We start from the raw sequence: 24924 nt of genomic DNA, 5'->3' as shown, positions 1-24924 counted from the left end.
GATTTCGTATCTTTTAACTAGGTGTTTATGTTTTAAAAATAAGCGTACAATTTTAGTTCACCTAAGTTGGGAGTATTCCCATATTTGGTTTGAGAAAGATTCCAAATAGATAATTGGAAAATAGTTGCTAATAAAAACAATTACAAAATGTAACAGATGTGACCTGTAAGCTTAGCGTAGGGAAAGTTAGTTTTATATTTAGTTTTACGAAGTATTTTTAAACCAAACATCCTTTTTTAAAATACCCGCTCTTTGTTTTATCGATGACAGAACCGTCGACAGCCAAACCAGTCGTTGCAGAATTGCCTAACGCCTGCGGGTGAATCATCGACCGTAATTGCATCTCCCTTTTTTACTGACACTTACGTTGGCTTACGTTTTGTTGACACTTACGTTCGCATCTTGCATCTCCCTTTTTCACTGACACTTACGCTGAGGCTATCTTCTTTTTTACTGACACCTACGTTGGCTTACGTTTTGCCGACACTTACGTTTTTCTTACGTAGTCTTGCGGAGGGCGAACGACACTTACGTTTCTCCAGAGGATTTTGATTCCCAATTCGCAAAGAAAAACACAAATAAGGCAACAGATCGCGCGTAGGCCAATACTCCAATATTCCACAGCCAGTGCGCGAAATACAGTTGAAATAGCCGCGAGAAAACGCAACAACGCAGCAGGAAAGTGGCGCCTCCGCCTCCGCCGCCTCCCCACATACCAAAAAAAAAAAAAAGATCTCGGATCGCACAGGGTTTTTATTTTGGGCAAGCACACTTGGATCGGTGGGTGCTGCGGATCCGACGACCTATATAGAAGATCGAGAGTGCCCAGTGGCGTCGCGTCGCTTTGGATTATGTCATTTGTTTACGGGCAATTGCCGCAGGCCCAGTAGCCAATGTTCCAATGTTGCATCCGAGAGGCAGCGAAAACCTGTAAAAATGTAGACTGTGTGCGCGTGTGTGTGTGGGCCAGTGCTAGTGTGTGTGTGTGTGTGTGCGGATAATGGACGTTTAGTGTTTAGTCGTGGCCTGTAAGATATATAGTGAAATAGATATAGCCACGAGATCCAAAAGTATAGAGATCCACGTAGAGATAGCGCTACCGCCACCCAATGGCCACCTATAATCCGGGCGCCAACAGCAGTGCCGCCGACATCCTGAGCGCCACCACCGCCACGGCGACCTTTTTGGTGCCCACCAGTGCAGCAGTATCGCATCCTGGCGCACATCCTGCCCAGCTGCAGCTGGACCAGTTCGGAGGCTTTGCGGCGGGAACGGCAGCTCCCCTGCAACAACAACATCACCATCAGCAGACCAACTCCTCGTACACCTTTGTGCAGATTAAGAGGGAGCCCTGCCAGGTGTCCGAGATCAGCTCCAACAATTGCCACCAACAGCAGCATCAGCAGCAGCAGCAGGTGAATCATCAGGGTCTGTCCTCCGCCTCGATGACCGCCTCCTCGAAGACCATGTCCTCCTCCACCCTGACCACTCTCGTCAAAATAGAGGCACCCTCGCCAAAGGTCTCGGAACTGGAGAAGTCCTCAGGTAGGTGTCAGCCAATCGCTGGTCAAGAGTCCTCTGGCTAATGTCTATTCCGCCAGGCAACTCCGTGCCCATTGGCATCGCCGTGGCCAGGAAACGGCCGCAGGAAGCCCTGGTGCCAGCTCTAAACACCCCCGCCACGATGCCCCTGCAGCCACCACTCAACAAGGACATGAACTGCTTCGGCATACGCGTCGCTGACCTCGGTGAGTGCCAAGCTACACAGCGAGAAATGCCGCTGAATACCGAGTTATCTGCCAACCAAGTTTTAATAGGAAGTATAATCGGGGTATTCTATAAAAAATGTTACCTTTTAGTACCTAAAGAATTCGAAATTATCTGAATTCGTCGCGACTATCTCTAAATATCCTACAATTTTAAAATTCTATAAGGTTTTTGTTTTGGAACCATCCATTTTGAATGTGATTAGAAATTTCTAGAACTATAGAGCTTCTGCCTACGACACCAAACTATCAGGTTTACATTTTATTTTCCTTCTTTTACTTTTTGTATTGTGTATACTGAAAGTTGTATCTCATAAAATTAGGAATTTGCATATTTTATTTGTATAATACTTAAATTCTTAAATATCGCATTGAAATGCTAGAACTTCTCCCCATTATGATCCTGGGTATGTCCACTTTTCAAACTCATTATCATATCGTATCATACCTTTTCCACCGTGTACCTTCTGGGCATCTAATTCAATTGAGGCACCAGATTTGAGCGCCGCTAATGAAAGAAGCGTTCGCGTTCCCAAGGGGCAACGTTATATGATGCTTTAGTGCCAGGACGTGGACGTCGTTCAATTATGCCACTAATAAGATTGCTGGCAAACGCTGAACGTTGTGCGGAATTCCTTCAGTGAGTGAAAGCCGAGGGTGTCGCCTCCGCCGTAAACAGCCCGTCAGAGTTGAGAGGGCAGGGATCATATGATGGCCGCCTGTTGTGCGGCTGTCGTTGTTGTGACAGCCACCGAATCGAGTCGATTCGACTCAAAGCGACTCTTCCCGGTTCCCTCCCTTGCGGACTCAAGGAAACCGGTGGTAAATCATACGAACTTCTAAAGCGGAAATAAAACGAAAGTGAAACACATTGCGATTCTAGAAGGGAGGCTTTGCCTTTGACTTTGGCCGACTTGGAACTGCTCTTCTGATGGGCACATTAAATATGTTTGGCTTCTTGGGGGTGTTTTGTCGGTAAACCCGGTCAGATTCTATTTTCGGGATTATTTTTGAAGCTTGTTAATGGTGCAATAATAAACCATAACCCTCGATTTGATTTTTTTACGATCTTTGAAATAACAACTATTGTCGAGGGCTGTCAGATTATGGAGAAAATATTACCAGATGTGACATTTTTGAAGCAGTTATTCTTTTCCTTTAATCCCTAAAGTTTTTTGATGTTATCCTTTTCAGAATTTTAAAATATATAGCTCGAAATATAGAGAATAAATTATTGTACATAGGTAATAACATAAGTATAATAACAAGAAACAGGAAACGAATATCTAAAAGCTAAAAAGGACTTTAAACCAAATTATTTTTAAGAACCAACACGTGTTTTCCAGAAATAGCCAATGATAATAGCTCAAGAAAGTGTAACCTAGTTGCATGGGGGATTTTTATATGCATATATATAAAACTACACGTTCAATGCTTTATAAAAATACAAAACACAAACTCATTGTTGCGTGTGGGGAATTTTGTTTTTTATATCTAATACTACTACGCCTTAATAAAACCGTATCTTTTCCATACTATAATTCTTATCTTTCCCTAATATCTTTTATAAAAATGGCCATTCAGCTAAGAGGTTATCATAAAGTCCTAAAGCTGGTATAGAAATTCAAAAGAAAGCGATGTTGTTTTGTATTTTCTTATATTTAAAACTGCAGAAAAGTTTCCATTTGATAAATTTTAGGTTATGCAAAGCTATTTTTGCGGTCTTGAAATGTACTTTTCATTTCTGGAAAAACCAAAAGTTTGTGCAAAAGTTTGGGGATTACTCATGGTTCGGCAGTGAGCAGGGCATTGGGGGCTTCGGCTTCGTTATCACGCTCCACCGAAGCTGAAGCTGATGCTGAAGCTCCAGCGGGGGGCTGAGGAACATCAGAGCGGGAATCTAAAGACAGATTACTCATGGCCGGTGCACTGGTGGGTGTTTTTTCAGACAAGTTAGCGGTGGCTGTTGCTTAGAAGTAGTCAGGGATCTGGAGGGGAAACCAGGAACATGGAGGACGGCAGCCACAAGGGATGCTCTAGCTCTAGCTGCGATGCTCGACTGGTTTCCCGGGGATGGGAAACTAGAGGAAGCTGAGTACCGTGCACGGGACAGGACCTAGCAACATGACACGTCGAAATGGACTGGGTACACGACCATATGGCAGAGTCGCCGTTTGCCACGGCTTTGGTTATTATTATTTTTTTCCTTCCGTTCTGCCTGCTCTCGAAGTCACAGGCTATTTATAAACGTTTGGCTGGGTAGTTCCGCAGCCCGATACAAATCACTTGTCAAAAGATGTAGCTCTAATTGCGTTTCGGAGATGGGACTCGGCCGAATACTTGTCATTCATATCGTTTCTGAGGCGGTGGTGGTGGCTTTCTCAATACTTGGGATCCCTTAATATAATGCAATTACAGAGCATCACGTTCGGTTTAATCGAATTTTTGTAAAATTATCCAGCCGCAGTTTCGGGGGTGGGTTGTGATGTGTTAAAGTTGGGTGGATGGATGGATGGATGAGTGGGTGGTTGAGGGCGGGCGGGAGCGCGGGCGGTCACCAAATGCATAGTTCAAGGACACTGCAATATTTCACGTATACATACACATGCTCGCTTACAACTAAAGTTACACGGCAGGCCCGAAAGTTTATTAAACAAACGAACGCCGAGCAGAGAGGTTGGCAGGTCCTTAGCAGAATTTTAACTTCGTTTTCACCACAAAGAAAAAAAGCGCCAAATAATCAAGGATTCTGTTTACTTTTCACTTGTAGGTGCCACCAGTTGCGGGAATCTGTACTTTACGGGCAACGGCGACTTGATGACCACCGGCACGGCCACCGCCGAGGAACTGGCTCTGAACCGAGCGCCCTCGACCTTCTGGCAGTATCCAAGTGAGTTTTCCCACCCCCAATCCCCTCCAGAGCATGCCAATAACCAGATCCCCCCCAAAAAAAAAAAAACAAGATAAAAAACAAATCAGAGCTCTCTGTCACACGCTGTCTCCTTCTCTCTATTTTGGTTCTCTCTTTTCCGTTGCGTTTTGTAGATGCATTACCCATTGAATCAGTGATTTCCATGTCGCCCGCCACGGTGGGCCTGCAGTACTCGCGGGAGGCCAGTCGCGGACAGGTGGTGCTGCTGCCGGCCGGCCCAACAGCGCTCGGTAAGTCAGCCCGAGGATCGGCGAAGATCTCCACATACGCACTCCGCATGCCAGCACCCTCCTAGGTGTCCTAGGTTAATTTGATTTCGAAACTCGATTCGCCAAAACAAAACTAATTCATGCTTTTAAACTGCGCTTCTCTCCCTCTGCCTCCGCCTCCGCCTCCGCCACTCCCTCGACAACTCCAAACTCCAATCTCCAAAAAACCCGAATCTCCGACTACTCTGAATCGCTACCACGCCCATGCACAGCAGGCATATCAAATTTTCCCCTCTTAACGCCCACAGATCCGTTCCAACAGGCGGCGGCTGCGGCGGCCTTTGTCTGGCCCTCGGCCTACATCCCCCAGGCGCCGGCTCCTGGTGGTCACTCCGCTGCTGCTGCCGCCGCCGCAGCAGCTGCCTCGCTGCAGCCGACGCCCAATTTGTCCAGCTTGCCCAACTTCATCTTCCCCTCGATGGGCGGCCACCAGGCGCTGAGCACCACGCCATCGTATGCCTCCCTGCAGCTGTACTTGGCCGCCGCGGCCACGGCGACGGGCAGCTCGACAATGTGCCAGCACAGCAATCAACAGACCAGCACCACCACCACCAATTCCACCATCAATCTGAGCCTGGCCGCCGGTTCGGGGGTCACGCCAAGCGGCAACGCAGCCAGCAGCTTGAGTTCCAGCAGCAGTCTGAGTGCTAGCAGCTCTCGTTTCCTTAGTTTGGCTACTGGTCAGCACGGGATTCCTTCGCTTCTCTCCCTGCCGCCGCCGGGAATGAAGGAGGAGTACTCGATGCCTCTGGCCCTGCCACCTCTAGTGCCGCTCGAGGCGGCGCGGGACAAGGAGCAGGCCCTCAATCTGATGCGCCTGCCCACGCCGCCCACGTCGGCCACCATGGAGCCGTCTTCCCTGGGCCAAGGGACGCCCCACCATCTCTTCCAGTCGGCTGCCATGACTACGCCCACGCCGGCATTGCTCAACCTTTCGATGCATGGCAACGGTGGAGAGTTGCCCACAGCCACGCCTCTGCCGGCGGTCTGTGATGAAGCGGCGCTAAACTATAAGCTCCATGCACCGCTGACGCCGCAGACACCACCCCGTCTGTCGGAGATGTCGGTGTCGGGATCGACCCAACTTCTACCGCAGATGCAGGATGTTAATATACAGACGGACACGCCCGTTTGCAGTGAGGACGAGAGCTTCCCGGGTCCAGCGAAGCCCCAGGATCCGGCAGTGGAAGCCTTTGCACCCACCTCCCTTATTCAGCCGCTGGAACTTACCAAGCCCAGTGAAGCCAGCCATACCCAGCCGACCGAGTGCCATACCCAGACCGAACCCAGTGACATACCCAGTGCCAGCCAGGAAGAGTCAGCAGAGCAGACTCCCCCGGAACCCATAGAAACGATGTCCCAAGCCACGCAGGCTGATCAAGAAACCCCCGAGGACCTGACCGGTTTGGAGCTGCTCTCGAACATAAGCACCAATAGCAAGCCGATGTTGAGAGTTAAGCAGGAGCCGGTGGAGCATGTGGAGCAATCGCCACCGCCGCCGCAGCCTGTGGAACTCATGCCCCCAGAGCCTACGCCGCCCATGCTGGAAATGGAGCCCACGCCAGCGCCGGAACCTCTGGGTGGCCTCAAGCTGTTGTGCGCCCTTGCCGAGCAACGGATCCAGGAGGAGGTTGTGCAGGGCAGCAGTCTCTTTGCCACGCCCTCGTCGCGGACGCCCACTCCTACGCCGCAGACGCTGGAAACGACGGCCACGTCGCCGCCGGCCTTTGAGGCCAAGTCCTGTTTCGCCTTTGGCCAGTCGCAGGGTTCCGTCTTCCCCTCCTCCTCCTCCTCCTTTCAGATGCCATTAAGCTCGCCCGGATTTCCCTCGATGCAGGGCATCGAGCTGCCATCTACGTCGGCTGGTACCGTGGCCGAGTTGACTCCCGTAAAGCGCAAGAAGCACAAACATTCCAAGTCCTCGGGCAGCGATAGCCGCAAGTCGGCGCGTTGCAGCAAGAAGAGCAAAAAGAAGCGGCGCCACAGCAGCAGCCGTCAGCAGTTGGCTGCCCCGGCGGAGGAGGACGTGGACCTGCAGGACGAGCAGCTGCAGTCGGAGCTGCGCAGTGCTCTCCACGCCATGGATCCCAGCTACGCACAGCGCTTTGGCCAGGAGGTCTTCAGCATCATGGACACCAGCATGCGTATGCGACTGGCGGACGTCACGCGGCAGTATCGCAAGAAGAAGCGGAAGCTGGACGAGATTTCCAAGCACAAGAAAAAGAAGAAGTGCTCCAAGCAGCAACTCCTACTGCAACAACAGCAGGCAGCTGTGCAGATGCAAGTGGTGCAGCCACCACCTGGTCTGCCACAGCCACAGATTACGCTGTCTAGTGTCCTGGGGTAAGTGGTTTACTGTTGAGGCTCATTTACATAAAGCTTATACAATTCTATTCCTTCAGAACCTCATCCCCGCTGCGCGACTACAAGTTCCCGAAGTTTTCGAGCAGTAACCTCCAGACGTCCACTTTCTTGCGATTCCCGGACAAGACGCACTCGTTCCCCCCACCGCCGTCCCTGCAGCAGCCCCAACCGGAGCACAATCCCTTGCCCAGCAGCAACTCACCGAGTACCTCGTCGTTCGTCCGCCTGGAGCCCAGTGCACTGGACGCGGCCGTTGCCATAACCCCAACTACCTCTGCGACTTCCGTCTCCGGCTCACCCTCCACCAAGCAGGCGGCTTCTGCGGCGCGAAAGCAGCGGAAGATGAAAGCGATAGCCAGCGGAGCCGCTGGAGAGCAACCAACGGCCACGGAGGCTAAACGGCGGGTCAGCGGGATTGACCGTGAACTGCAGCTGACCAGCGAGCACCTGTATCGCGATGAGACCCGTGTCCTCACCGATATGGGCGGTCTCTTCTATGCGGGCGTGATGAAGCCCTTGCGCCCGCCCGATGTGTACTCGATCACATTGGACGGCGAGCGCGGTAACAAGTCGCATGTGATGTCCCGCGAGGATATACTCAAGGACACGGTGAGTGGACATAGATAATTTGTATAATCTTGCAACTTTTCTGATTCATCAAATCCTTTTAGATCCTCGAGGTGGCGCCGAAGAGCGTGGAGAGTGTGCCAGTGGGTACGCGATTATGTGCCTACTGGAGTCAGCAATATCGATGCCTCTATCCAGGACGGGCCATCGACTCCGAGCAAGTGGACGATGGAACGGCCGGCAGCACAACACATTCGGTAACAACAGCGCCGGACTTTGTCAGTGTGGAGTTCGACGACGGTGACAGCGGCAGGATCCGCTTGCAGAACATCCGCCTGCTGCTCAGCGATTATCCCATAGCAGGTATATATATACTTCGCACATTTGTGGGTATAAAACTATGTATAGCCTGTGGCTATAAACGTTTTTAATCCACGACCCTCTGTCCTATCATTAGTTTCTTGTGCGCGTGCCTCCTTATTTACTTCTTTGTTGTTTTCGTTGCTCCTGCCCAACCTTCCCCTCCAACCCCTTGGAACAGAGTACAACGATAATCCCCTCTACTCAGTAGGCAAGCAGAAGCGAAGCGCTCTGCGCGGGGGTGAAAGTGGCCCCGGAGGAGTCACGCAGGACCACTTAAACGTGCCCGGCTGCGAGGATTCGCATAGTCATCACAGCCTGGGGATGAGTAGCGATAACACCACATCGCTGGCCGCCACTATGGAGCTCTTTACGCAGCGCAGTGAGAAGAAGCGCCTCAAGAAGAGTCTCAAGAAGATGTCCAAGGCTCAAAATGGCCTTAATCCGGCCACGGCTACCAATGGTGGTGCTGATCCAGCTGCAACTGGCGAAGGTATCGTTGCAGAGGATGCCGCTCGGAAGCACCACAAGCACAAGAAGCGCAAGAAGCACAAGAAACATCACCGCAAGAATGGCAGCGAGGAGCCAGAGCAACAAGTAGTTCAGCAGGACTTTTCTGCGGCAGCGCAGGAAACGATAGAGGCTCCTTCTACAGAGATGTCAGCAGCACCAGCGCCAACCACGAATCGTGTCAAGGTGGAGGTGAAAGTCAAGACAGAGCAGTTGGAGATGGAAGAGGAGACGGCATCCAATCTCATGTCAGAGATATCCGATGAGGTAGGTTGCCGCTAATTGCTCAGTATTTACCAAACATGAATGTAAACTACTGATAATCTTTTCGGCAATTAAACGCATAACATTTGTTATTTTAAATAATGGAATAACTAATATTTGCTTTAGAAAATCCGAATCATTTCATTAGTAGATTGCAATACAATGAGCTGCGATAATTGCAGGGTTGAAATAATCCCACTTTTTTACCCTCAGGCCAAGGGCGACGATCTGGTTGAACATAACAACTCCAAGGGAAGCAGCAAGATAGCCGCCTTCCTGCCGGAACGGCAGCTGTGGGGTTGGTATGGTACCGCCTATCGCAAGGCGGGCGTCAAAGGACGCGCCAGAAAGCAATTTTACAAAACAATCAAAAGGGGAAAGGAGACTATCACGGTAAGGGCACTCAATTATATTTTCAGTACAAAACGATTTGAATAATAAAACAAAATTAATTTTTTTTTTTTTTTTTTTGGATTTTAGGTCGGGGACAGTGCAGTATTTCTATCGACGGGCAGACCAGATCGACCCTATATCGGGCGCATCGAGTCCATGTGGGAAACGACCACGGGCAACAAGGTGGTGCGAGTGGCGTGGTTCTATCATCCGGAGGAGACGACCGGCTGTCCAAAGTTGAAATTTCCGGTAAGCCAGTCCTTAAAACTATTATCCAGAGGCAAAGTTATAATCATTATTTATTTACTTTAAAAAGGGTGCTCTATTTGAATCGCCGCACGAGGATGAGAACGATGTGCAGACAATTTCGCATCGGTGCGAGGTGCTGCAGTTTGGCAGTTATTTCGACAAATTCGGTGCCGATTCGAAGCAATATCAATCCATATACGATAACAATGATACATATTATTTAGCCGGGCACTATAACCCAAGGTTACAAGTGCTAAAACTACAAGACGATATTCCAACTCTCGAAGAGCTGCAGGATACAAATAATACTACTACTACTACAGAAACTACTACCGAGGATTAAGCGAAAAGTGGATAGGCGTGGTTAGGCATAGTGCATACAGATCTATATATATACAATATATATACATTATACATATATTTTACTATACGTGAAAAGATGGAGAGCAGATATATACCTATATGTATACAAATATTATTTCTATATATTTTAAATGTATTATGTATTTCGTGAACTCAAAAAATTGTAAGCAAAAACAACAAAAAAGGACACTGGCGAGAGAAAAAACGAGAGAGAACAAGGAACTAAGCAACAACCACTAAATTAATGTGTAGTTACGAGAAGCGCAAGCAATTTTAAGTCTAATTTTGTAAAAAAAAAAATGAAAAAAACAAAACTTGAAAAGCGCTTCGATGACGACAAACTTAATTCACTTCAAGTTCAGCGAAAGTTTACAAACGAAATGTGTGCTTCTACATCCCCTTTGATCCTTTGACCCTTCGAACACAACACATAACAACACAACCAACCAACCACAGATAAACACAGTCCACATTTAGAACCCAAGCTATAGCTACAGATATGTGAAACACTTGTTAATTTACGTGTATACCTACATGTTTCAGATGAAATTTAAAACGTGTTTTAAAGATTTTAAGCAGGCAACATGCAGCAACTACTACTATAAATGTAACAATTCAATGTGATAGCAAAACAAAACCAGATGTTGATGTGTACAGAGGAGAGAATAAGTATAGATGATAAATGAGAGATCAAGCAGATTGTGTGTGTTGAATATTTACAGTTCGTTTATTCAAGAAGAACAGCAACGTATAAAATCAAACCTATCTTTAATTACATCAATAAACTTGCCAGATATATTGAAATCGCTGTCTTTTGGATTTTGTAAAGGGAAGACTATTCAAAAATATATTTTTTATGTTCGGAGTGTAAGACAACCTTAGAAATTTAGTTCAAATAATACCTTGTATACATACATTTTTTATTTTGAACAGTTTACATACATATTATAGAAATGTGGAGTGTTCAGGCCTTGGTGGTGCATCTCTTGCTGCTGGGCTCCATCCTGAGCATCTACTTCCAATCGACCGTGTTGTCGGATCTTAATCCTCTTAGTACACTGCGTGAACTGGGCTTGGAACCGCCGGCGGATCGACTGGTGGTTTTTGTGGTGGATGGTTTGAGGGCGGAGTCTGTCTTGGCGCATAACTGCAGTGCAGTTCCGGATCTGCGGGAGCTCTTCATCGAGCACGGGTTAGTTGGCATATCGCGTGCCTGCCCTCCGACGGTAACCAGACCGGGGCATATCGCCATCTTCGGGGGATTCAATGAAGATCCCGCTGCGGCACTCACAAACTTTGGCTGGAACCCATCTACTTTCGATACCGTCTTCAATCGCAGCAGGAACGCCTTTGGCTGGACCCAGGATGTGGTTGCCAAAGTCTTTACCCACCTGCCCACCGGTGGTGCCCCATTGCGCTTCGAAACCTTCTGCAGGTCGGAAATTTCGGGCAGACTACGGTTGGATGAATGGATTTTCAACAAGGTGCGCAACTTCCTGACCAAGGAGGAGAATGTGCGACCATTGCGGAATGCCACCTCGGTGGTGTTCTTTGTGTATTTAGCCGATATCGACCTGGCCGGCCACGCCTTTACACCTTACGGCGCGAGTTTCCAGGAAAAGCTGAACTTCACTCAACGGGGTATCCGGCAGACCTACGAGCTCTTCGAGAGCGTTTTTAACGATAGTCGCACTGCTTATCTATTGACAGCGGATCATGGCATGAATGATGCGGGTGTGTTAGACCTTTAATAATCCAGTTCTTCACCATTACCTACGATACCTTATATTTTAGGTCAGCACGGCGGTGGCGGAGATCGCGAAGTGGAAACCCCCTTTATTCTCTGGGGATCTGGTGTTAAGGACGTGGCCCCCGATCCCGGCCAGAACTTTACTGCCAATAACGAGGGACTTACTCTACCCCTGTATCAGTTGGAACAGACACAACTGGCACCTCTAATGTCCGCTTTGATTGGGCTTCCACCTCCTATGAACAACATAGCCCTGTTGCCCCTGGGATTCCTGAATACCAGCATTCAGTACGAACTCCAGGCTCTCCACTTGAATGCGATGCAGCTCTTGGCGCAGGCCAGGATTCTCATAAAGCGGCATGAGGACGGCATTCTTTATACGTGGCTGCCCAAATTTGAGGGCCTGGACTCGGCGCAGATTGATGGTTACGCGCTAAGGATACAATTTCTGGTGGCCGAGCAACACTACGAGCAGGCTCTGAAGATTTCTCAGAAGACAGCCAAGGTTGCTCAGGAATGTTTGGAGTACTATCATGGGTATTATCACCTGCCCCTTCTGGTGGCCACCACTGCCTCCTATTTGGTGTGGTTCTATCTCCTGCTGGTGCAATTCACACGGGAGTCCATCCAACCGCGATCCGAGCGGAGGGGATTTCTATCATGGAGCACTCTCCTGATGGCCTTGGGCGGATTGCTGCTCCTGGAGTTAATGATACTGCAGATGGTGCCCTACCTGACGGCCTTCTACCTGTTGCTGCCATTTGGAATCCTCACCATTGCCGTGGCTGAACGTCCTCTGGAAGGTAATGGAGTTATGTTCCAATTTCCCATCCTTCATCTGGTGGGCATCGTTGTGCCCGCTGGCCTCTTGATACTGATGGCCTTCCACAACAGCCACATTGGTCTGCTCTACTTCCTGCTGGTGTGCCTCAACAATCGCAGGTCCTTCCTTAGACCCTCCCTGAAGTTCTTTTTCTGGCTTGTTCTGGTAATACTGCTCAGTGGAATTTTGGTGGTGAAGCAAAACTCAAGTTTGGATTTCATAACCGATGCTATAGAAGAATATGTGGAAAAAAGCCACGTGGTGTACTTCAGTATGGTGCTATCCGTGATACGTCCTTTAATCCTAAGGCACCGTCATGCGAAACGAGTTTGGATCACCAACATTGCAGCACTTCTGGCATCAGCATATGGAATCTATCAGTGGGACACGGATCAGCCAGTCTGCACCTATGTTTATGCTGCATGTTGGTCGTATCTGGCCTTTGTCTTTTTATCTATCCCTTATAGTGGGACCAAGGAGCTAAAGCGTCGCCTGGAGCTGATCATTTTCAATATGCTTACGGTTCACATCATGCTAACCATATCGATGGCTTCGCTCTTTGTCCAGATTATGGTAACTGAGTTTGTGCTGGGCCTCGAACTTTATGAAGAGAGCAACAAAGCGAGGGAGATTAGAAAGAGGAATACGGATGAAGAAGGAAATCAGGATGGGAACCAAGTACAAGAGGAACCTCAAAATGAAACACCCGTGACTCCACTGGAGCACCTGAGGCTATCCTATCGGTATGCGGCGCTTATTTTGCTGTACTTCTACGTATCCTTCTTCGGAACCGGCCACTGGTTCTTCAACTTTACCTTCAAACCCATCACCTCGCGACTGTTCTTCGCCCAATTTCAACTTCACATGATTGCGGCCTTTATACTGCTAAAGATATTCATTCCGTCAATTATCGTTATGTCAAGCATATACGCTCTGGTATCCTTTGGTCGCAGAAATGTCCGGTCCATCTTTATCTGCCTGTTCCTGATGAACGACACCATGAGCCTGTACTTCTGCTACTTTGTGAACAATCGAGGCTTCTGGCAGGAGGTGCGCCAATCGTTGGACCGTCTTCTAGTGACCCATGTCTTTATCATTATCCTGCTTGTCTGCTCCTGGATCGCTAAGGCTTTCCTTATCAACACCACGGAAATTAAACCACCCCGTACAGCCCAAGTCCAGGTTCTCGACAATGCTATTGCCTTAGTTGGGGACAGTCAGGCTTAGCTTATCCCGAATGATGTGCCAAAATTGTCTGGATTTATTTTTAATCTTCGTCGCTGTTTAGAAAGAAATTTGTTTGACTATGCAGTAGTTGCAATAAATTGTTATGAATAAAATATTTAAAATTGTAAAGAAAAGGTTTAATCAAACAAAAAGTGATAGTATCTTAGGAAGTTAAGTATACGACTAGTGCAACAACTTCCGTGTCGGATAAACTGTTTACCAGGAATACAGCGTGGAAAACTTGCTCCTTTCTAAAAGAGTTACCTTTTTTTATGAACTATACAAAATGTTTTTGTTGTTTTAGTTTACCAAAGTAATTATTATCTCACTTCCGCAATACAAGTTATAAAAAAGTTTGCGAGGCATAACTGGCTACTGGTAGTTTAGTTGAGCAACTGTTTTGGGATTTCCAAAATACACCCGACCCCATAACCCATTTACTCAAGAAACAGCCTGACGAATGCGTGTCTATCGATGATGTTCAATGGGCTCACATGGGTGCCAGGTAACCATAGGCTCGCCGCCCCCTATCAAATCCTGGCTCTTTGGACCTCCACCCGCTGTCAGATGCGTGCGTTGCCTGGCTGCGGGGGTCACGAGACCTGGCATCGATCCAACAGTCGGAAAATTTGCATTCGCCAGGCTCTATGTGGCAATAGGAAAGACGCGGGTCGACGGATATTGGGATGCGTGCCTGGGAGACACAATAATTAAAAAGCGATTTGTCTAGAAACACAGGTTGAGTTAGGGAGTCCGGGGAGCAGGGGTAGCCGTCGTTCCGCCGCCGGCGGACAGGCCCCACCGAAAATGAGCACCACCCCGAAGTGGTACTGCCGCAACAAATCCCAGCCGATGCACACGTTCGCGGAAATCGGCAAATTGGGCCTGGAGCTGCGTCGGATTACCAAGCGGATAGTGATCGATGTCAACTCGGCGATTTTCAGTGAACATGTATGTTTAGAATCTCAGATCTGAGTAGGATTGTCACCTATTTAAAACCCTCCTTAGGACACCATTTTGGAGGAGTGCGAGCGGGTGGTGGAGCAGTACTGGAATCTCAAGGATGAGACGAAAAATGCCGATTTCCAGTCGCTCTCGAAGAAGATCAAGAGGAGTCCCTACAACCAGCTGCTGATGAAGAAGTTCCATTTGATTATGGATCTTAATGATAGACGTTTTTGCCAGCTTACCTTTGTACTAAAGCGCACCGTACGTATAGTATTATACAATCAAAGGTAAATTTTAGGTGATCCTAACTTTCTTTCAGTTGAGTTTCCTGCTCCGCAAGTCAATGCAGTCGGAAATGTGGCTGAATTGGGCCCTGCACATCACCCAGTTGTACAACAAGTGCCGCAAGGTGGAGAAGCCTTTGGCTCCTGTCGAAGTGGATTGTCAACCAGGTGAGGAGGAGCCAGCGGATGAGGAGCCCAAGTTGGGGAGCAAGAGGAAGGAGGAAATGCCCGCCAATGTCTGCAGCAATATGTATCCTGCCCTGCTCTTGGCCCTCAAGAACATTGATTTCGGCTACGTTCTGCAGGTTAGGGTCCTTTATAAACCTATGTCAAACTCCTTTTAATTAAGCTCATTTCACAAAGTTGGTGGCCCAGACTCGAGTGGAGCAAAATGCCCTGGATCTGGTGTTTGGTCTTTTTAATATGGGCGAGCAGGATGCCTGGCGGGAGCAGCAAAATCTGGAGTCCACCTCCTCCAGCCTGGAGATTTTGCGCACCCTAAACATATCCTTTGCCGCCGGCGATTATCAACCGTATTGCGACTCCGCCCAGGATTACAAGTCCATGCAGATGCAGATGGCGGATGCCAGTCTGCAAGTCCAGGATCATGACCACCAGAGTCTGCGCTGCAAGCACACGGAGGTCTTCCTGCAGAAGGAGCGTGTCTTCATAGCCCAGTTGATAGCCAAGGCCACGGAAATTAGTCCTACCATTTTCGGTGGGTTGTGGAGAATCTTTATCAGAACTGTTATACAGATCTTATTTTCTTGTTATCTTACAGATAATGGCAAAAAAGGACCTGTGGACATGAACGCTTATATTGTCAAGGGTTTGCGATTGCTCTGGTCCTATGTGGGCATTATTTTGGACCACATACTGCTCTGGTGGATAGATAACCCGGTGTCCTGTTATCGCCTCACCCATATAGACTCCATACGCAGCTGGCTGTATCATCAGAGTGTTAATGGTGAGTAAAATAATATCTATATAATTCCAATCTTAAATTAACAATTTAATAAATATTATTATATTTCGCATAGATATCCCCGAGCCCGTTTTCTCAACGCTCCGTGGCATTGGTGAAATTCTTACCGGATTTGTTTGCAACACTATTTGGGATCAGCTCTTCCGTCTCACCCTTATATCTTCCAATAACACCAATCGCTTAGTGGATGTGGTAGCAGAACAATATCGCGATTGCCCCAAAAATGTAATACCTATATATAAGATCTCTTAAATATTTGCACTTTGACTAACACAATTATCATAGGAATTTGGTACCCCAACCGGCACTGTATGGATTAGTATTTTCGCCAATCTGGTAAACCTGAGTAACCAATATTTCTCCAACCTGGAGGCGCACAATAACTCCAGCTTGCTGCCAGTGGCCGAGCAGATACCCATACTACATAGGCTTGGTAATATTGGGGTGGGTTTAATATCAGAGGTCCGTCCTTTAATATGCTTTCAACTTTTTTTTCAGACCATTCGGTGCACTCGATGCGTTTATGGGTCACTGAACAAGCGAAGCTCCTGTGCTGCGAGTGGAAAATGGACCGCTTCTTCCAGATCCTGGAGCACGATGTCAAGCTGTGCCTGAATGTCTTCATTACCTTTCAACTGCCGAAACTCACTGCCGACCTGAGCGATATCCTGATGCTGGTCTGTGTTGCCCTGCGGACCAAGCTCATCGCCGAGGTCAACGCCAATATAGACAAGCTTAAGGTAAGTGTTCATGAAGATCTCTGAAATTATAGACCATAATATAATGTGGTTTTTAAACAATATTATTAGTGAAGGTCTCGGAAACCTGTATCATCCTTAATATAATAAGGTTCTTATATATAGTTTACTTCATTAATATTATCCTTGTATTGCCCAGAAAACCACCGACGAGTGTGTTCAGATCCTATCAGCAGTTTGCCGGGTCCTTAGCCTGGCCAACTTTACGCTCTGTTTTCCCGCCGCCAACTTCTGGCAGCGCGAGTTGTACAACAACGATGAGAAGAGCCTCTATGTGGGCTATGTGCTGGACGAGATCTATCTGCCCACCATACGTGCCACCAAGGACATTGTCATCCTCAAGCTGATCCTGAAGCTAATCTGCGAGGCCTGGCTGGACTTCATCTACCAGAAACGCATCCGTTTCAGCGTGAATGGAGCAGTTCGATTGTTGAATGATTTCGATGATGTGCGTGAGTGGATCCTGGCCTGCACCTTGTTGGATGAGCAGCAGCTGGACAAGCTGAGCAACCACGAGGTGCTGCGCATGTGCAAGGGCGTGGGCAAGATACTGCTCCGTAAGCCGGAGGATGTGATCTCCATAACCCAGTCGCCCAAATTTGACAAAAAGGCGCGTAAGTATATACTTGTTTTTTTAAGATATTCGATTCTTTCAAGTAAGGACTCGTCTTGCTTTTGCAGAGGACGCCTCTGCCCAGGATACCCAGCTGCCCTCGGAGATGTTCGTCTCCAATCAGAAGCACTGGCTGCAACTTCGCGCCAGTGGTGGCAATGGATTTCCCTTCCTGAAACTCTGCTGCGGAGATGCCATGTAGTTGACCTTTTTAGGGGGTACAAATGTTTATTGAGTCGCTAAAATGCTTTACAAAAGTGAGGGTCTAGAGTATTATATAATATATTAGAAAAAGGGCAACTATGGTTATGGTTTTTCTTTTCTTGGAAAAAATCTCCTTAGGCAGGCACCTTGCGACTAATGATCTTTATCAGCTCATCCACGCGCTCGCTTTTGCCGGCGAATTGTTTTGGATGCGGTCCAATCATTTGAATGATCATCGGCACGTCTTGCGAGACCTGAAAAATGGGAAAATATGCGATAGTTTGACAGCTGTCTATTTGGGCCAAACTGAATATAGGTCAATACCTCAAGGAAACGGGCGAGGGCCTTCAATGTGCGGAAGATCTGGTCTTCGTTGGGACTGCTCTGGAAGAACTGCAGAATGGCCATGGCCAGCTCCACGGCAATATCATCGAAAACCTATTAGGATGTATATCCTTAAGATATGTTTTCTTAGTTTTATTTAGACCCCACTTACCACAGTCTTCACTTCCTTGATAGCAATGTTGTACAGGATCATGCTGCCAATGTTTTTCAGCTGCGGGCAATTTGAAAGGATGCAGTGAACGGCCACCTTGGTGGTCACTCGTATGTTGGAGATGGTCTGGCCATTGTATTCCCATTCAGAAATGTAGAGCAGCCATTCGGAGGGACCAAGGTTCTCGAAGAGGTTGCACATCTGTGATGGATAAAAATATTATTAGCTATTCGATAATACGTATAGTCTTTAAGGGATATAGTATACTCACAAACATGGCCCAGGCCTGCTGCTCCTCGGGCGTCTGCTTGTCAATGTCCTGGGCGTAGTTCATCAGTGTGTGATCCCTGCGATCCTGGTGCAGAATAATGATCACATCGTCCTTGAGCGCCGCATAGGCCAGGGTGCGGATCAGGTGTATCCGTGTGTCCGGGGAGAAGGCCTGATTGTCACGCAGGACTCGCTGCACGAAGACCAGGAAGTTGTCGCCCAGCGCCCAGGAGCCATCGTCCTCGATCAAATACTGATGCAGCTCCTCCATGGCCACCTCCTCCTCCTTATAGATCTTGCCGTCCAGCAGTTTTACTAGGCTCTCTAGTTCAGTCTTTATCTGTGTCATACAAAGATATAGTACAATATTATATTCAAGGTATAATATGGACTGGGGTTTAATATATTTAAAATTGGTATTTCCATTGATAGATAATCACGATTCCATATTTTGAAAAATGTTATTCAATTGATGCACATTTTTGTTTACAAACAAATAGGCAAGCTTATATCTGTTTATATGCAAAGTAATTTGTTATTATTAATCAAGATGGATCTTGAAATGGCGAGGCGTAAAATATATTGTGTGAAATTATTCGAAAATATTTTCACTTGTGCATCAAAACCAAGCTCTCTGAAAATTTGCTTGTCATCTATGTACAAATACAAACATTTAAGATATATTATTTACATGTTGTAAAACGGATTATAAATATTATAGAGTGTTCTATTATAAAATATTTATATTAGGTAAAATAGTAGCTCATTTAAAATTTATGACTGCCATGTTCTATAAACTCAACTTGTTTAAAATTATATTATGATTCCCTAACATTTATTTTAGTTGCATGTATAATTTTTTGAGTTTAAAATTTTTCACTTTATTGGACTTACGTCAATGTCTTTGAGGACCAGCGCCGGTTCGCGTGGGATTTCCTTTTCCTCCGTGGACTTGGAGCGCTCCTTGCCGTTCTGCGGCTGCTGTTGTTGGGCTGCGGGCTCTGACATCTTTGGTCTATTAATAGAAGAGTGAGGAAATTATAAAATTGAAATACATTTTATACTTAAGAATAAAGGAATGTGCACATATGCGGCCACAACAAACTTTGGCCGCACAAGCAGCGTCACTCGACAGGGCCATAAAATTGCAAGGCTTTTCACTTTTTATTCGAAATTATTTTTTACGACCTGCTTGCGATAATGTTGTAATTTCAGCACAAATTACCGCCGAAGCGAGATGAAATGTTTACAATTTCGGCAAGAGAAATATGCGAGGAATTTAATTTTTCATATAAACAAAGAAGCGGAAAAGCATTTAGCGGCGTCCTCGATTAATTAAGAAAATCGAAGAAAAAGAAAGGGAAAAGCGGTAGCCGGCGACACAATTGGTAGAGACAGGACAGCGGAAAAGTTGTCAAACCGAAGTGTGACAGTAAAACTGAGAAAAACTCAAAATAGCCGAGGTATTTTTAGTTTTTTACTTTACGTAGACAAAAACAAGGTACAGAAGATTCTCAGTGGCAACACGAAATTGCATGCAATGTGATATAAACGATTTTCCAAAGATTTTCTCCTGTCCCAGCTGACAGAAATATTGTCTTTATAATCAAATTAAATGTTAGGTATTGTCATTAATTTGTATAATTTTTAGATTTCCAAATTACTCACATGCTATTTTAGTAGAAGTGACACAGAAATTCCTTCACTTTCGACACCAATTCGTGGGAAAGCCAAAGAAACAGAAGTCAAAACTCAACTAGGGCACAAATTATATCTCTTGTAGGCGATGAGTTTTGTTTATTCAAAATTCCGAAGACGAATATATGGTTATTTATTATCCAGATCATGCAACTTTTGTAGAACTTTTCATTGAATTCCGGAGATCGAGTAGCACGCGAACCGTTTCTTTAGAGAATCGACTCGAAATTGCCTCTGTTTGTTCGGAAAAGTCCCGTGGAAGTGTGAGGAAAAGTTTCGGAAAATGCACACTCTATGGCGAATGAGCGATCTGTGAGTGTGTTTTCGGATATTTCGGATCGGGTCTTTATAAATAGCCACTCGTCTCAGTTCGCTCGCGAGCGAAATGTAGCCAATGCAGCTACACCGACCGAAATGCGGGGTAATTGCTCAAGATGCTTTAAGATTTCACTAAACAGCATGCTAAATTGAATCTGCAGTGATTTTTATTACCCTCTGCAAGGGCAAGGACCATCCTTCAACCGTCAATGCAATATTGCGTTGCGGGGGCGGCCCGGCTGGGAAAGGTCGGGAAAAACACAAAAAGCTATTAAGTGGCAACCAAAATACATTCCAGGCCCAGCTGGAGGTCCTGTCGCATTCTGAAAGCAACAAGTCTCACATTGCGTAGCCGAGATGTTGACCAAGGCCCAAGCTGAGGCTACTTTCATTTGGCTTTCGAGTGTTAAGCGCGTCGGTTGCTAAGTGGATCCTTCTTATAACTATTTACCAACATTCCTTACGCCATGAGAACTTCTATTAAAATTTCCCTGAGGCTAATCGCGCTCTTGGTTTGTTTCTTCTCCTGTCAGGCCTCGCTGGAAAGGGAAAACGAAGGCAATAATATGGCAAATGTGAGTTCTCATTGGGTTAACTATTTCAAAAGGTCCAAAGAAATAGTGGAAAGACCACGGACCTACCTAACAATGTGAGATATTAGTGTGAAAACCGCCCATTCATAATCTAATTTGATAACGTACAGCTGTGCTTAAACTTCGATGAATAATATACTCAAATAAATAGTTATTATCTTAAAGCTACTTATCAGTTGAAATGATATTTGGGTTCACTCTTAAATTATTAAATCTTTAGCGTTTTGTCCTTTTTTATTGATAGTATTTCTCAGTACAACATACATTACTGAATGGTTATTTAAAAAAGGTTAGATATTATTGTAAGAAATGCTGGTGAATGCTATTTTTGTATATAATGGGTTTGAAATACTAGCTCCGTAGAGTAGTAGCATTAAAACAATTTTTTTATATTAATCCAACATTGCAACAATGTTATAACTTATATTTTGAAAAATATTTCATCGATAGGCAATTATAATCTGATTTTTTGCAAAACGTCTTGATTTTCCTTAGTTTTTAATCAAAATATTATATTATATATATTAATTTCAAATAGTAAATAACCTTGGTGTCATAATAATAAATTAATTGATGTTTTTATATCACAATATTTTCAGCACAAGTTGAGTGGCGTTATACAGTGGAAATACGAAAAGCGACCATTTTGCAATGCATTTACAGGTAATTTCATAAAATATCTGCAATTATACATTTTTAAACCCGGAAAAATTACAGGATGTGGACGCAAGCGAACGTACCCCTCTTATCCCCCATTTTCACTATTCAAACGCAATGAAGTCGAAGATAAGCCCTATAACAATGAGTACTTGTCTGAGGGTCTGAGTGATTTGATCGATATTAATGCCGAACCCGCTGTGGAAAATGTCCAGAAGCAAATAATGTCGCAGGCGAAAATCTTCGAGGCCATCAAGGAAGCCAGTAAGGAAATCTTCCGGCAGAAGAACAAACAGAAAATGTTGCAGAACGAGAAGGAAATGCAACAGCTGGCGGAGCGTGAAAACAAATAAATCTGAACAATCGGATGAATGGAAAACGTATTGACTGGATAGTTACCACACTGGTTTTGTTATTGTACATTATATTATTATCAATGACTCTTTGAATTGCGAAAGATTCTACATCACTGGCATGCATTCAATAAAAAATTGTTGACCTCACTTTTGGATTTGTGTTCTTAGTCTAGATTGGAGATTTTACTTAAGTAAGTTTAATGATTAAAGTTATGGCAGATTTTACATCTCCCATGACAATCGGTAACATTTCCTGATTTGTAGAGTTCCAAATTCCACAGGCCCGTTTGCACAGCTCATTCTTTTTTTGCCTAAATTATTAATATAGAATATGTTAACCTATGGTATCTCTTTTAGGCATTAGTAATCAGTAATCGCAGCGGGTTCTCCTATCATTGCGAACTTATGATAGCGATAAGAAGCCTCAACCATCGATTGCACCTAAAAATGATTACGAAAATATGAACAAACACAACCGGAGAAAATGAAATTAACAAATAAACATTGTTTATATTTGTTTAATTTAAATAGTTATTGAAAGTGAAACATTTTTATAAGATATTGTTCATGGTTATCAAAGGACGATATTAAAAATCCTTGGCTTGATCTAAAGAACATAAGTACTAATCTACGCTATTGAAACACAGTAACTTTTTCCAGCCGCAAATGCAAAATAAGAGCTTTTAAGAAGTTCATTGTTAAAGTTTCAAGGACAATATTAGAAAACAGTTTTTTTGACATCTTTTTTATGGAGGTTATCCTTATCATTGCCATAATAGCACTTAGCGGTTTGACTATAATTCAAATAATCAAAGTGAATTTATTGCCACTTAGCTGTTGTATTTCATCACGATGGGAAGTTCAGAGGGATGTGGACACTCTCTTGGACAGACGAACTCGAACTCCATGTTTGGGCATCAGGGCAATGCCGCTGTTCTCGAACTCTATCTGGCGTTTGCTCATCACTTCAACATTGAAGTTCTGCAGGATTTTGATGATCGCTAGTTTGGCGTTAACTTTACCCATCCTCTGAGCAATGCAAATCCTGGGACCCTCCCCAAACGGCATAAATGCTGTGGGATTATAGTTGCGACTCTCCTTAGAGAACCGATCGGGATCGTAAGTCTCGGGATCCGGGAAATACTCGGCATCGTGGTGAATACCGTACAGAGAGATCACAACTGGAGTTCCCTTGGGAATCACATGGTCGGTGTCGGGTACGGTGTAGTCCTGGGTGCATTCGCGGTTCAGGATAGGTAGACCTGGATATTTCCGTATTGTTTCCTGCAGGCAAAGCTCCAAAAACTCCATCTTGTGCAGGGAATCGTAGGTGATCTTTCCGTCGTTCTCCTCCAGCGTCTCGTCCACTTCATCCTGCAAGCGCTTCAGTAACTCTGGATATTGGGCCAACTCATAGATGGTAAAAGCTGCAGTCGATCCAGTTGTTTCCTGACCAGCTATATAGAATATAAAAGCCTGAGCGGTGATGGTCTCCAAAGAAATGGACTTGATATGACCTGAAAGCAACGAATTTCTTAAATTTTAATCATTATTAATACCATTTTGGTCACTCACCATCTGGTGTCTTCTGGAAACTAAAGGATTTCTCATCATTTTCCTCGATCTTGCCCGTGTTTCTTAGCTGAATGAGCAACTGCAGCAGATCCTTGCGAACAATTCCGTTTTTCTCTCGGTGCTCAACGGTTTCCTTGACAATCTCCAGCATGGCCAGACCGACTGGATTTTTAAAACCAATTCTGAACAGAAACTTGGCCATTCTACATGGTAATCCATTAGATAAAATAAACCAAAAGAAGTTAGGGTCACTTACGAGGGCAAAAGGAAGATCATCATACCAAACAAGGCATTGAATCTATTATTAGCTCTGGCAATCGACACCAGTTTTCGGAACTTGTTGTCCGGGTTTTCGAAGCTGTTTACGTCCAAGCCAAAGATTGTCGAGGCAATAATGTCGATAGCATAGTCTTGCATCACTTTCTTCAGATCCACCTCCTCGAAATCCTTTTCTGGCAGCTTTTTCTGAAGGAAAGCCACCATTTTGTCACCAATGTCCTCGGAGGTACTGAACATGGCCTTTAACTTTCCGGAGGTGAAACAGGGCGACAACATGTGCCTCATTGCCCGCCAGCTCTGACCTCGAAGGGAAAATATACTGGCCGACAGCGGATCCTTCTCCTCATCGACATACACCCCGCGATCGTGAAAGCTGGCGAAATCCTGGGCCAGCACTCGACGAGCCAGCTCGGCATCTCTGACCAGAACAGCCGGACGGAAGAGCAAGTAAATGCCCAAGACGCGCTCTTTGCTCTTCACATACGCATCATAGATGGCCAAGCCCATGCTCTTCTCCTGCCTCCAGACGCTGTCCAGACATCCGAATGGAATCCCGGAGTGCCTGTCGTACGGAAATCCTCTTCGATCCCAGAAGTCATAATGGTGCTTAACATAGAACCACGCCAATGTCAAGAGTGACACGGCTAGCAAAACCAACGAAAACATGATCAACTGATTGGACTTTTTAATATGAACGTTACTTGAAGAAAGTCTACACTCAACTGACTACCAAAGAGCTGGGTTTCCATTTATATAGTCGAAATTCATCGCGTATTTGTTCTCTTCCATATCAACGCGCTCTTTTGATAATAAATTCTGATATGGTACTGAAAGTTCTCTTTCTTTCTTAACGTAATGAAATATTTATTAATTAAAATAAACCAATACAATACTTTCAGTAAAATTAAATATAAAACGAATGCATACGTTATGTTATAAAAAGGTCGTCGGATATCTAAATTAAGTTAAGTCATCCGCATCATTGATTTTACAATGATAAACTGATTGAACTTAAACTGCATACATTTTACCCTGTTTATTAGAAATTTTGAC

The 24924-nt window shown here is 45.6% G+C and overlaps 6 protein-coding genes across 11 annotated transcripts; 4 read left to right on the top strand and 2 right to left on the bottom strand.

Moving 5' to 3' along the window:
- The first annotated feature begins 524 nt into the window (after nt 1-524).
- Nucleotides 525-10841, top strand: LOC119547274 (protein winged eye). 6 transcript variants are annotated; one of them, XM_037854076.1, is made up of 11 exons: nt 525-1545; nt 1602-1748; nt 4537-4656; nt 4812-4928; nt 5180-7310; nt 7370-7940; nt 8003-8261; nt 8467-9035; nt 9246-9425; nt 9513-9674; nt 9742-10841. In XM_037854076.1, exons 1-11 carry the CDS (start codon nt 1110-1112, stop codon nt 10015-10017), a joined length of 4968 nt encoding a protein of 1655 aa, XP_037710004.1. In that variant the 5' UTR covers nt 525-1109; the 3' UTR covers nt 10018-10841. The 6 variants fall into 6 exon arrangements, with proteins under 6 accessions (XP_037710004.1, XP_037709988.1, XP_037710029.1 ...); XM_037854060.1 differs by having other exon boundaries at nt 8440-9035; XM_037854084.1 differs by having other exon boundaries at nt 526-1545; nt 5216-7310; nt 8440-9035.
- Nucleotides 10842-10914: 73 nt separating this feature from the next.
- On the top strand, nt 10915-13966 carry LOC119547311 (GPI ethanolamine phosphate transferase 1). The gene is made up of 2 exons (XM_037854112.1): nt 10915-11771; nt 11832-13966. Exons 1-2 carry the CDS (start codon nt 10991-10993, stop codon nt 13835-13837), a joined length of 2787 nt encoding a protein of 928 aa, XP_037710040.1. The 5' UTR covers nt 10915-10990; the 3' UTR covers nt 13838-13966.
- Nucleotides 13967-14493: 527 nt separating this feature from the next.
- On the top strand, nt 14494-17659 carry LOC119556212. The gene is made up of 10 exons (XM_037868197.1): nt 14494-14788; nt 14846-15046; nt 15105-15374; nt 15433-15787; nt 15851-16036; nt 16110-16279; nt 16340-16487; nt 16553-16794; nt 16952-17426; nt 17494-17659. The coding sequence occupies exons 1-10, from the start codon at nt 14645-14647 to the stop codon at nt 17625-17627; spliced, it is 2325 nt and encodes a 774-aa protein (XP_037724125.1). The 5' UTR covers nt 14494-14644; the 3' UTR covers nt 17628-17659.
- LOC119556206 lies at nt 17634-20349 on the bottom strand. Its single transcript, XM_037868168.1, has 6 exons — nt 20064-20349; nt 19290-19410; nt 18397-18735; nt 18126-18326; nt 17954-18067; nt 17634-17883 (listed from the first exon to the last, which is right to left on the bottom strand). The coding sequence occupies exons 2-6, from the start codon at nt 19401-19403 to the stop codon at nt 17764-17766; spliced, it is 888 nt and encodes a 295-aa protein (XP_037724096.1). The 5' UTR covers nt 19404-19410; nt 20064-20349; the 3' UTR covers nt 17634-17763.
- Nucleotides 20350-20819: 470 nt separating this feature from the next.
- Nucleotides 20820-22158, top strand: LOC119556211 (cardioactive peptide). The gene is made up of 3 exons (XM_037868182.1): nt 20820-20986; nt 21604-21667; nt 21722-22158. The coding sequence occupies exons 1-3, from the start codon at nt 20879-20881 to the stop codon at nt 22012-22014; spliced, it is 465 nt and encodes a 154-aa protein (XP_037724110.1). The 5' UTR covers nt 20820-20878; the 3' UTR covers nt 22015-22158.
- A 109-nt stretch (nt 22159-22267) lies between these two features.
- LOC119556198 (probable cytochrome P450 6d4) lies at nt 22268-24696 on the bottom strand. The gene is made up of 3 exons (XM_037868155.1): nt 23849-24696; nt 23593-23795; nt 22268-23534 (listed from the first exon to the last, which is right to left on the bottom strand). The coding sequence occupies exons 1-3, from the start codon at nt 24535-24537 to the stop codon at nt 22879-22881; spliced, it is 1548 nt and encodes a 515-aa protein (XP_037724083.1). The 5' UTR covers nt 24538-24696; the 3' UTR covers nt 22268-22878.
- Nucleotides 24697-24924: the final 228 nt, after the last annotated feature.

This window comes from Drosophila subpulchrella, chromosome 3R (assembly GCF_014743375.2).
Source record: "Drosophila subpulchrella strain 33 F10 #4 breed RU33 chromosome 3R, RU_Dsub_v1.1 Primary Assembly, whole genome shotgun sequence".
In the NCBI taxonomy this organism is placed as follows: domain Eukaryota; kingdom Metazoa; phylum Arthropoda; class Insecta; order Diptera; family Drosophilidae; genus Drosophila; species Drosophila subpulchrella.
The sequence above is the reverse complement of the archived record's forward strand: the minus strand, read 5'-3'. Positions and strand labels throughout refer to the sequence as shown.